Below are 13,263 nucleotides of genomic sequence, written 5' to 3' on the forward strand. Positions count from 1 at the left end.
CAGACTTAAAAGATTTAGTACAGAGAAATAAACAACCTAGCTACTAGGGAATCCCCTGAAGTATATCCAAACATGTGAAGGAAATGGGAATGTATATGCAGACAGCAAGCTCCCTTGTCCCAATCACTGTGACTGCTTACAATTTAAGTCTGTACTTTTCTGTTACTAAAGATGCCTTATTTCCTTCAGCTGTATCTCACTTTCCCCCTACAATGTCTTACCAATGTATCTTCCAAAGGTTTCTTTAATTCCTCTGTATTCAGAGAGGGTTGTGCTGCTGGAATTCTTTCTGTTGTCTCTTTTATCCATTTCTTTAATGACTCTACTAGGAGCTCAAAAGTATCCATTTGCTTCTGACAAGATGATACATCCTCTTCTCTAGACAATTAAAGACAATTAAATGAATGACAATGTTCCTTCTGATAATCAACCCAACAGATATTATCAATCTGATATTGCTATTCCCAAATTCAAAGAGTCACAAAAACTAATTTTATGGATATGAGCAGAATGTGGAAAATATAGTCTTGCTGTACAGGAAGGTCTTATAATTTCTCCAGCAGCCTAATTCCAAACAGTACTCTAAAGCACTTTGCACAAGCAGCAATTTATTTTCTATCAGAGAAGAGGGGAAGTAGGGTTTTCTTAGAACTGACAGGACTCCAGTCAATGTCACAAAATTTAAATAGCACTTTTCTTTACAGCCCACATTAGAGCTCTTGAACCAGAGAGACTAACTACAGAGGCATTTCCAAACAGAATCTTTTTTTTTTTGTTTTTAAATTAGAAAGCTCTCTTACTAAGTGGTTAACTGCAATCTCTTGAGATTGCATGCGAGAAGACAGCAGTCATCACAACATTCACACCGTATTATTAGCCAAAATGGAAACATTTTCATTGTTCAACTTACTTTTCCTTTACAGTCTCCTCTACCTCCCTGAACTTCTTTGACAAAGCATTTACTTTTTCTAATACCAATGCTTTATCTCCAGGAAGAGCACGTAATGAAAGTTCTTCAAGAAGCTGTTGTAAAACTTCTAGATCCTTCTTATGTTGTGCCAATTCTACACTAGCTTCCTGCAAAATAGAATTACATTCTTCATATCAGACTACAATCACTTGTTCAAAACTTAATTCTTGATTTTAGCTAACCAACTGAAGTTGGGAAACGAGCATGCCTTATTCATTATTCAATCACTTAGATGAGTTAAACTAGAAATGCACAACATATTCAAATGGAATGTTATAGTACCTGCATATATTGAGACACTTCACTAACATCCTTTCTTGGTGCCTCTGTCTCACTGAGTGCCTGATTTTTCTCATCTATAAATGACTGAAGTTTCTCTGTCAGACCTTCAAATAACTCCACTTTAGTCTTCAACTCTTCCATTTTCATAAGCTTCTCTTTATGCCTGTTACTTGCTTCAGAAAATCGTCCTGAAAGTTCACTCATTTTAGCTTGCAGTGTTGATGCAGTGGATGGATCTGATGTTTCTATGAACTTCTTAACTTTTTCATTCATGGTGTTTATACTGCTTTGGCGGCCCGCAATGTCTTGTTCTAGCATCTGAAACAAAAAAGTACTACTTTGTATTGCTTGTAACTAATTTTTAAGAATTGAAACTAGTCCACCATAGGAAGCAACAAATCAGTACAGCTAGATTGCCAGTGTAGATCTATTTCAGGTACAAAAAACCTTATGTGCAGTTGCACTTCACAAAACAGTCCTCTTTATTAAGCATTTGGAATCTGTAATAGGTGCTAAACTAAGATTTCAATTATTTCTTGAATTCTGAATTATCAAAAGTTTATTTTTTTCAAAGAATGCTACTTACAATGCTTTTACTAATAATATCCTGAATAGCAGCAGAATTCAAAGGCACTTGATCTTGTTCTTCAAGACTCTTTTCAACTCCTTCCATCCAATCCAGCATTTCATCCAAGCCGTCTTGCACACTTAGAGATCGTGTCAGTGTTATTTGGAGCTTCTCATTCCTTTCATTCACTGATTTGGATAAATTGTCATACCTCTCCACAATATCGTCTGATAAAGAGAAAATATATTTAAATGTTTTCCTTTAGTAAAACTAAGCTTTTAATTAATTTTCCAAGTTCTTATGAGGTGTGAGTCAAATATTGCCAATATCAGGATGAAGCAAAAGCATCGACTTTATTCAGAAAAAAAACCACACAAGCAAAGGTCAAAATCTTCAAATAGAGCAAAGAAGCCCACAGAAGGCAAATGCAGAAGCAGCTTACCGCCATACTTCCCAGCTTTTAGAAGGTGATTCCCATGCAGATCTAGCTTTTGACAGCTGCCGACTGTTCCCAAGAAATTAAATAGTGTAAGACAGCTCTTCTACAATTATGTCTCTTATGTTATTGTTAGAGCTGCAAGGTTCTTCCAGATGGTTCTTTGTTAGACCTTCAACACTTTGGGATAAGCCTCTGAAAGTTACAAGTTCCATGTATCTCCTATGGAATTTCATCACCAGCTCCACAGAGGCAAGCCCATGCTTGTTTTATTTTGTTGCTCTGCAGTTTACTTATGGGATTCCAGTAAGAGACAAGCTGTGTGATACACACAGAGTCTTCAAACTTCAGACAGTGGTGAATGACATGCTGTGCTACTTCTCACAGCTGACAGGAAAGAGTATTGGGTGTAGGTGGCAAGGTTTTGGGCCTCTGTGAGAAGAGGCATGGGGCTGCCCTATGATAGACACAAGCAGTTCCAGACAGCTCCAAATGACCCACCACAGAGCAGAGCAGAGCTCCTCAGTCAAGTTGGTGGTGCCTCTGAGAAAATGTATTTAAGAAAGAGGAAAGTGCTGCCTGGGACTGAGAATTAAGGGAAAAGAAAGTGTGAAAAGCAGCCCTGCAGACATCAATGTTAGACAAGAAAAAGAGGGAAAACGTGTTCCAGGCACAGAGATTCCCCTGAAGCCTGTGGATGACCATACTGAAGCATATAACCCCAGTGCAGCACAGGGAGGACCCCATGCTGGAGAAGGTGGATATTCCCTGAAGAAATTGCAGCATGTAGAGAGCCCAAACTGGGGCATGATTATCCTGTAGGATTTCAGCCCATAGAGAGGACCTACGGTAGAGCAGGTGAAAAGTGTGAAGAGCTGTTAACTGGGCTGACCACAATGGCCCATTCCTCATCCACCCTGCACTGTTTGGCAGGGAGGAGGTATGAGTAGCTGAGAAAAAAGGAGTGATGGTGAGCCTGGAAAAAAAATGTGGGTGGGAGGAAGGTGTTGCTTCAATGGGTCATTGTTTCTCACTCTTGAAACATGTCTTATTTGGCAATAAATGAAATTTAATTTTCCCCAAGTCAAGTGTGTTTTGCCCATGACATGTAATTGGCAAGTGATCTCCCTGCCTTCATCAGATGGGCTTTTCCATCTGATTTTCTACCCCCATCCTGCTGGGCAACAGGAGTGAGAGAGCAGCTGGCTGGGCATCTGACAGCCAGCCAAGGTCAACCCCATCACAGACAGCTTCTTGAAGTCAGAAGGAAATAGTTCCTTGGCTAAGCAAACTCCAAGTAATTACTTTGAAACATAAAATTGGAGTCAGTTCCTTGAACCTTACCATGCTCCTTCCCACTGGAGAATTTACGATCCTCAGCAAATAACTACCTCTGTTTGGCATGCCCATCAGTAACATGAGAATTAAACATAATTCCTATTTTTTTTTGGGGGGGGGGGGGGGGGAGGTGGGAGGGTGTAAAAATAAAATAACAGCTTTTAAGTGAAAATCACATGGATCAATGTAGCAGACAGACCAACAATGAAGATACCGTGTTGTAAGAACTTATGACTCAGCAAAACACGGACTTGAACAATGACACAAGAATGTTAAAATGCTGTATTTGGTCACTTCCAGTACCTGCATGCAGACACAAGTGATAAAAAGAGGTATTAAGAAAAGTAGACATTTTACCCAGTGTTTTCTGAATGTCATCTTTGTCTGGCATCAATTCTCCCCTTGTATCCAATAACACTTCAGCAGCTTTTTTCAGTTTTTCTACAGCAATTTGGTGGTTTGAAACTTGTCCCTGAAGAACCTGTAAAATTCCACAATTATCAGTTATACTTTTCAGTACAGCTAGTAGTTACGTTTGCAAGGCTTAAGATACAGCATACAACTTACACTTAGTGCTGGGAATAAACTAACTCAACCTGTGACCTCTTCTAAGAAGAATCTTCACCAGTGGCTATGATTGCTGTTGACTTTCTGGCCCTTGTTTTAGTTTATTCACCATCTTTTTCATCTTCTGTTGTACAGCATGTAACTTTGAAATGTGTCTTTTGATTAATTGTTTTTAAAGATCACTTGTATAGACTCATATACTATCCAGAAGAAAAATAAATGTATTTTTCAACTCAGCATTAGACTACAGTCGGGGGGTTTGGGGGGGAACACACAGTCATCTGCTGAAGTCACATGTTCAATGTCACTTGCAGTGACAAAGGATCAGGCTGATATCGTAGCATAAACAGCAACAGACTGAAACTAAATTATTGACTTCACAGTTTACAAATATCCCGGGGCCATCATCACTGGATTATGCCTACGTTTGTCCATCTAACCAAGGAACACAGGTTTAGAGACTAGGCCACAGTCACTTGCTCCGGAGTCAATAGAGAAGGGCAGGAAGGCTGAAACAATTTCTGAAAGTGTCTTTCTCTCCCCAGTGTATAAAAGTACTTTAGGGTCAATAGTCTTTAAATTATTGCAGGCATCTGTGCTTGTGTATATGATGTATCTTTGTTTTGATTTCTTACTTCAGACAAGTCCAAATTGAAGGGACTTCTCATTTATTTTTTGATACATACTAATACAATGAACATATGACTCGAGGTAAATTTATTTGCCTTGCCAGGACAAAGGAGTCACATCAGCGCATTCAGCACTGGTATCCAGAGCACAACAGTATGCCAAAACATAGCATAGTGGGTCTTATTGACCCACTTGACACAATAAAACTCAGATAGACCTGAATTTTTCCTTATACTAGACAGTGTACTTGCAGAGGGAGAAAACAAAACAAGAAGTACCAGAAAACCTTGTATGCTGTCAGAAAGCAAGCAAGCTGATGCTAGGAGCACTGAAGAACAGTTAATCCCTATAAAAAGATTAGACCCCACCATGATGCCAAGGTCTGTGTCTAGCTGGATTATCAGCTGCATGTGTTGCCTATGAGGGACAGCTCTTAGTTGCAACACCTGACTTTGTCAAAAATACTCTTTGTTTTGCTTTCATTAACTGGCTTTCTTTCTTCAGCCTCCTGTTTTTTCTGATGCTTTGGATCTTTTGACACATTGTACCCTCTCCCTTTTTCCAAGCTCATATTCATTGATTATTCTTTTGTGTGGCAAGTAATCCATGTAGGCATCCCATAAAGAACCCCAGTACTCACTCCTTTTGTATTACTTGCATGAAAATTGGCATTATATAGGACATAATTCTCTTTGGCATAAGGAACAAAAAGTTTAAATGAAGCTTCAAATTGTAATTGGTGTTACTCCTACTTTTCTAGCTCTTGGAAGCACAAATGTACCTAGACTGTCGCACTGTCAGGAGTTCAAAATTTACACTTTTAATTTTGACATCTTAAAACATCACTGGGATTTGTCTCCTTTGATGTGTCATGCACCAAAGTGTTTGGCAATATCAGTGGCAGGTTTGAAAGATATTATGTGGTAAAGGTAATTACTTTTCAGGCAGATGCATGGGAAATTGGTTAAAGCATGTACTTTCCAAGAGCCACTGACTATCATTTGTCAATAGTAAACATATCAGACCTTCACTGATACTCCACATAGCATAGATAAAACCAGTGAGGAAATACTCAACTAACAGCCTTGCTCACTAAAAAATAATCTTGCATTTTTTTATAGTATAAATGAATGAACATGTTCATGACCATGTAAGATTCAGTTCAAAGATGACGGACTGTATGAAACTTTATGTAGCTCACCTTATACCTGGGTCCCTAAAGCCTTCTGTAAACCTACATTTTACGCAGCTAACTGGAGGCTTACCTTCAGTCTCCATCATCAACCTGTCCTGCTTCCACTAGGACATACATAAAGTTGTGAGTTACCCCCTTAGGGTGGGGGGTAGTGCAGAAAAAAAACCCCAGAATACTGTTTTTTTGTGCAATGCAAATCATGTTACAGTCACTCTCTGCAGGGCATATAGCCCTGGATACAACTGGAGCAGGCAAACAGGCTGGTCACAGCACACTGCTTATCCATTAAGATCCCTTTCGTAACGCAGTAATGCACAAATGTGAACACAAAAAAGCAGGTCACAGGCAACAAACATCAAATAGTCTTTTCTATCAGGAAGTGTGTCCCAAGTCCTACTCTACTGCAAACTGTAATCACTAAATCCTTAGTTCAAAAACTTCCCAGGTTTCACCTTATCTTTTGCTAAGTGATATGAGAAACATCTTGCTTTCATCACTCCTAATTGCACCTTTGTCCCTCATTTTTTTTTCACCCTAGTGCTTTTCAGGTAACACTCTGAACAGCTGAATTTCAAAACTGTAATAGCTGCATGCCCATGTGCAAGGCAAGAATTTGGCCTGCAGCCACTTGGATTACATTAGATTAGCCTACTTTTCAGGCAAACAGCGGTTCCTTACGAGACAGAAGTACTTCTGCTTTTTAAAGCTTTTCACCTTGGTTTCTTCTAGTTGTCTCTGGAGATTTTTGGGATCCGCTGCAATTGGCTCTGATAGTTGTTTGTTCACAGTTATTTCAGAGGCCTTGAGAGCTGACAAAAGTCCAGATGATGCATCTTCATAATGCTGGTATTTATCCACCAGGTCTTTAAGGTTATTTCCAAGGATGCTACACTAAAAGAGTAGAAAACAAACAAGCAAATACCCAGGCGTTAAAATGTATGCTGCATTTCATACCAACCTCAAGGTCATACTTTCCTTCCTGAAATACTGCATGATTTTTTTCCTATCATTCCACTGTCTGATTTCTGAACTTAAACATAGACAGCTGGACAGGCTACGCAGATCATCCCAGTTTATGCTCCTCAAGTGTGAGTTAGGTTGAATTCCCCGATGCAGGTGGGAAACTGGAATCTAACCCATTAGACTAGAATAGGAAAAGCATTAGCAACACTTTTTGATCCATCGATGTAAAGATTCTTTATCAGCACTCTGACACCAAAAATGTAGCCAGTGGAAACTAGATTTTTTTTCAAAACCAGAAGATACATGTATGTTTATTAAACTACAGACAGCAGAATATTGCTCTCCTAAATACTTTACCTGCATAGCGAATCCAAAGTGATATGGCTCAGTATTTCACATACACTTTGTTTTGGTCACTTAAGAATGTCATCTGACCAAGATCCTACTAGTCCTACAAGTTAGCATGCCCCAAAATATATATAGTGAATCATCATGCAAAGATGTCAGTGGAACTCTTTCAGACTTTTTTGGAGATATTTACCAAGCAAATCAGATTGCATCAAATCACTATATTTATAAACAGTTATTTTCAAAATTTATAGTCTGAACCTTCCATACACTGTATTTTCATACTTATATATGGAGCTTGGTCTCCATCTGCTGGGCAAACATAGAGTGCACTCATTTTCATAATCAGTTAACTGACTTTTAAGATTCCTTCAACATATAAGCCTATAAAGTCATATGCCTGTGTGTGAATACAGATCTATAAAAATGAAAGCAATATAAGTATTTATTGAAAGCAAGAAGCTTTTACAAAAGGCAAAACAGTTACTACAAACCCATTTACAACTTGGAAGACCTCACAAACTGCAGATCTCACTTTTTAGAAGTCAGTCTTTCAAGACTCAATTTAATAAGAAAAGTTTACTTGCTTATTTATGGTCAAATGTTTAAAGTATGTCTATTATGTCTGTGCTAGATATATGCATGGAACGGATAGAATCTGGCAAGTTGACAAATCTGAGACCACAAATAAAGCTGTTGGCATAGGATTGTTATGCACATAAAAATAAGCTCTGAAAAGTCTGTGATGAAATCTTTAGATTCGCACTCAAACTAATCCAATAAATCAACTGCAGGAACTCTAACATGTTAATACAAGCTTTTAGCTTCCCTGTTCATCTAAGTGAAAAGTGAAAATGTGTTTCTGTAAATGGAGATCCTGCTTCACATACTGTTTGAGAGAACAGAGTTTACACAGCTTTTGTAATCAAGTGATCAAATCCATGTCTTCATAGAATTTACATTTCTCAGCAAGAATAACGTTAAAGTGATGAAAATTCCCATATAAAGATGGCAACTGCTAAAACCAGCACTGTATCAGTGAACACTGAAGCCCTACAAAGGATCTTAGAAAATTACGAAATGGCATAGTCAAAGAATACTGACAGCAACTCCCTCTTAAATGGTTTAATTCATCATTATCTCAAAAGTTTAAAATTGCAGAATATTATCAGTATCAAACAACACTTTTTTTCCCTTAAAATAGTGGGAAATTTGGCATGTGAGACTGGTTGGCGATGTTTGCCTAGTTCTATCAGATTCCATATGTGCACCTGGCACAAACAGCTGGGTTATCTTCCTTCGCTAAGGTACGTAAAGGATTTTGCACTGCTAGGTTCCCATTAGTTAGAAACTAAGCTCACACTGTTAAGGATAAAATGTTTATCTGGCAGAACAGTGGAAAAGAATTGCTATCCTCAAACCACTATGCTCTTGCTAGCTAAGTGCTGACAACAAAGGTCACATTGGGACAAACTATTTCGGATAAAAATCAAATTGAAATTTTGAATGTTAATCTTGGCATAGTCTATCTCTCTACTGAGTATCACCATTAATTTCCACAGCAAAATGTTACTCAGGTCTCCTGTTCTGTCATAAACTCAAAGAGTTTGTTTAAGGCTGAAAAGAACAATGGAGAAATCTAATCTCATTTCTCCCTTATAACACAATTTAGAAAATCTAATCCATTCAGACCTTGAACAGTTGAGCACTTGACTAAAGCAACCTTGTATCTTGTTCTGTTACCTAATTTTACAAATCAAAGAATTTACAAATTCTCACAGTATTTGTTCCATCAGCTAACCCCTTTCAACACAAAATTCCAAATGATAGTAGTCTTTCCTACTCAGTATAAATAAATCTTACCTTAGTATAGAGAGATTTGAAACGATCTGAAGCACTATCCAATTTATTTTGCACTTCAGTATATGTAGCCGAAGTATCAATACCATCTTTGTCAACCTTCACACCATCTCTTTTGCTACATGACCTTGCAGCATCTAAAACTCTTTGTCCAGAAATTGTAATATACCGTAAATCACCTTTGTGAGATATAACATCTTCTGAAAAACTCTTTTGCCTTTTCAATTTGACCATAATACCACTGAAGTCAGAAGCACCTGCCTCCAAATTGTCAAGTTCTTGTTCTGCCTGCTGCAGCCATGTTTCAAATTCACTATAGTCTGCATCAAATTTCTCAAGTTCTTCTCTTAGAGAACGAGTCAATTTCATTTTCCGTTCTGATTCAGCTAAAGCAGTCTCATACTGAGCCTTCAGCTCTTTCATGTTCCTTTGCATCTTGTCTTTTTCTTCAGGAGAGAGGTAATGTCCTTGTTTCTCAAGCAGTGCCTGAGCAGACTGAGTTGCTATTATGATAGCCTGCTGCTGGGAAATAATTTTCTCATGTTGAGCCTACAGGAAAAGAAAGAATAAATAATGACCTTCTAGGATAGCTCCTTGGAAACAATGAGTAAAATAAAGTCCATCAAAATGACAAAAAAGCTTTCTTTATTTTCCTATTATTTACTAAAAAGAAAAACATCTTGAAATTTAAGTGAAAGAGTGACTCCTGGTCACCATATTGCTGTGCAGTTTCAAAATTTTATAAAACATCCAATGGCAATTTTAGTCAGGTACACAGGCTACGACTTAGTGGGAATCTTCCAATATCACTGGAACTCAAAAATACTAGGACATATATCCACCACACAAACACTTTCCCCTATACTCTGTCTAGTACAGTAAAAATAAGTGTTGTCAATCTTTTCCATTTTTTTCCTAGCAAAAACTATTTTTGTATTACTCAACACTTGGTGTGCTTAGTGTGATCAAACTTTCCCTAATTCCCTGTCTCAAAATAGGATTTATCAAAGAAAGCAATCAAAGGTAGGCAACTTCCCAAATCAAAACTGTTCTGTTTCATGTTACGTACATTGTAGCCATCATTTCAGGCAAACAGACCAAAAGGAATGAAAGCACTAAACAGTAAAGAGAATACAGATACTTTCTTCTTATACTGAGTGAACAAACATTATTATTCAATTATTTTAACTTGATTTTTCAGTTTCAAGAGCAGTGATTCTTATAAAATATATTCAGTCCTTCTGACATTGGAAACCAAGACACATTCTGTACATGTAAATGGTTTCAATCTCATAAAAATATAATAAAGTCATAGGAACTAGAACTGCCTGCCACATAAAACCCCTATTTCAAATACATTAAAAAAGCAAACAAACAAACAAAAAAACTAAAAAGCAAACAAACAAAAATAATCAAAACTCCATTCTTGAAGGTCTTCTACTTCCATGTAAAACAGCTATGAAAACAGACTGGTACATTTCTCACCCATAAGTACAGTGAGCAAGTATCCTGTAGGCATCAGGTGCAGAAAAGAACTATTGAAAAAGTGGAAGTAAAAGCATAATGTACACAAAAACAAATGCTCTTATTTTCTTAGGTTTCTGTTCCCCCCCCCCCTTTTTTTCATAAGAAAGAAAACCCAAGTATCAGCTATCAGTATAACTGTTTTCATCAACATGGCCATCAAACCACACCTAAAAGTTCTTGGCTGCTTAACTGTAAGTCAACAAAGCCCATGAAACTGAGCTTTTATTATTTTAAATGCTTCCAATTATCTTACCTGGAAAACCCATTTTTAAAATGCTGCACTGTGGTTTTACATAATTCATCCTTCTGAGGCTTACAAACAGTGCTTTGCTCATATGTTAAAGTTACAGGGAATGTAATTTCAGCAAACCTCTTTTTGCAGCTATCGGTAATCAGTGGTCCCAGGGAATTGCAGGGGTTTGAATCTTTTGCTATTACAAAGTTTTTTTAAGAAGCCACATAAAGGTTATGAATTTATGTTGCTTCTTTTCTCATTTCATTTACCTGCATTAATTTTTCACTATCAAAATTAAAGATGGACTCACCATTAGGATTGTAAACATTTACCTCGCAGAAAATGTCCTTTTTCCTATTCTTCAGGAAACAATCATAGCAACAGCAAAAAAAAATAGTGACAAATTCCAGTACATTCTAACTACTGAAATTCCTACCACTGTATGTCACAAATTTCCTAGTGTCTGTCCCAAAGTCTATGACAGAAAGGATGAAACTGAATTCACTCATATTGAATGAGGACTGAAACACTTAGAATATAAGCATTACATAAACCCAGTAACAGTACCTTGACTTTCTGATACTGCTGGTTCAGATTATCTTCTGTGCTTTTCACTAGTCCATCCACCTGAGTTTCAATGTCTTGCTGAATTTCCAGCAGATTACCATTGACATCATCCTCCTCTCCTTCCAAACCCTTCACATCTTCCTCTTCATAGTGTGTTCCATTCTGTTCTATTGCCTGCTTGAACTTCTGGCCATACTCTGCTTCTTTATCCACATTTGATAACCAATCCAAGAGATTTTCTATTGTATTTTTACTTTCTTCCAGCTGTTCTATGGCTGCAACCTACATTGAAATGTCACACTTTCAGTTTAGAAATCTTCTTTAGGCACTACAAACTATTATATGCAAATATACCATTTAAAATATATTAATATAAAATAAAATTTTTGATTGTCATATATGTTGATGTTTATTTTATAAAGAAAATAAAGCAGCAAACAGTTTATAAAGTCATAATTCATTTGGGTGACTAAATCTCTCCAGAGTAGATCAATATGTATTGGGTTTGCAAAGCAAGGTTTTGGTAGCAGGAGGACTACAGGGTTGGCTTCTGTGAGAAGCTTCCCCCATGTCCAATAGAGCCAATGAAGGCCAGTTCCAAGATGGACCCACCACTATCTATGGCCAAGCCCATCAGTGACGGTGGTAGCACCTCTGTGTTTAAGAAAAGGGGACAAAAAAATGAGCAACTGCAGCTGGAGAGAGGAGTGAGAACATGAGAGGAACAGCTCTGTAGACACCCAGGTGAGCACAAAAGGAGGGCAGGAGGTGCTCCAGGTGCCAGAGCAGTGATTCCCCTGCAGCCCATGGTGATGCAGCTGTGCCCCTGCAGCCTATGGAGGTCCATAGTGGAGCAGATCTCCACCTGCAGCCCATGGAGGACCCCACACCAGAGCAGGGAGATGCCCAAAGGAGTATGTGACCCCATAGTAAGCCTGTGCTGGAACAGGCTCCTGGCAGGACCTGTGGCCCCATGGAGATAGGCACCCACACTGGAGCAGGTTTGCAGGCAGCACTCGTGACCCCATAGGGGACTGACACTGGTGTAGGTGAAGAGCATGAGGGGTCCTCTTCCTTAGGAGGAAAGAGCCATAGACACAGTGTGTGATGAACTGGCCACAACCCCCATTTCTAGTTCCTCTGTGCTACTGGGAGGAGGTAGAGAATTTGGAAGCAAAGTTAAGCCCAGGAAGAAGGGAGGAATGGGGTGAAGGTGGTTTTTATTTCTCATTATCCTCCTCTGATTTTTGGTAATTAATTAATTTCTCCAAGTCTGTTTTGCCTGTAACAGTAAATGCTGAGTGATCTCTCTTTGTCCTTATTTTGACCCGTGAGACATTTGTTATATTCTCTCTCCAGCTGACAAGGGGAGTGATAGAGCAGCTTTGGTGGGCACCTGGTGACCAGCCAGGGTGAACCCACCACATCACAGTAAGTTGCAAGACAAATTCTGTAAGAAACACAGAAAGCTTGAATAAAGGTATAAAATGGTTGCCTAAAAACCTTTTCTGTTTCCTGCTTAATTGCTGTTGTCATTGCTTTATCCAGTTCTTTTTTGGACTCTTCTGCTTTCTGGCTAAGGAGCAAACACTTTGTCTTAGCTTCATTTAGTTTCTGTTCCAGAATAGTCTTGTCTTCTTGTGATAACCTTTCTCCATTCTCCTTCAAGAAGGATTCAGTATTTTTCACAATCTCTGCCAACGTCTGGGCACTCATTCTCATGTCTTTTTGTATCTCCTTTTGAGAAAAAAAAGGCAGAAAATAAAAGTAAGTAAAT

The 13,263-nt window shown here is 38.3% G+C and overlaps 1 protein-coding gene across 4 annotated transcripts in view; it reads right to left on the bottom strand.

The window, feature by feature from the left end:
- DST (dystonin) overlaps window positions 1-13,263 on the bottom strand; it is a 292,205-nt gene that overhangs the window by 86,963 nt on the left and 191,979 nt on the right. For all 4 annotated transcript variants that reach the window (XM_005153188.3, XM_034060386.1, XM_034060385.1 and 1 more), the window contains 9 exons: window positions 12,990-13,223; window positions 11,487-11,768; window positions 9,161-9,706; window positions 6,701-6,877; window positions 3,952-4,075; window positions 1,839-2,047; window positions 1,253-1,570; window positions 911-1,077; window positions 222-378 (listed from right to left, as the gene is read on the bottom strand). In XM_005153188.3, the coding sequence (XP_005153245.2) occupies window positions 222-378; window positions 911-1,077; window positions 1,253-1,570; window positions 1,839-2,047; window positions 3,952-4,075; window positions 6,701-6,877; window positions 9,161-9,706; window positions 11,487-11,768; window positions 12,990-13,223 (2,214 nt within the window). The remainder of the gene's footprint in view (window positions 1-221; window positions 379-910; window positions 1,078-1,252; window positions 1,571-1,838; window positions 2,048-3,951; window positions 4,076-6,700; window positions 6,878-9,160; window positions 9,707-11,486; window positions 11,769-12,989; window positions 13,224-13,263) is intronic.

Source organism: Melopsittacus undulatus, chromosome 3, assembly GCF_012275295.1.
Source record: "Melopsittacus undulatus isolate bMelUnd1 chromosome 3, bMelUnd1.mat.Z, whole genome shotgun sequence".
NCBI classification, from domain to species: domain Eukaryota; kingdom Metazoa; phylum Chordata; class Aves; order Psittaciformes; family Psittaculidae; genus Melopsittacus; species Melopsittacus undulatus.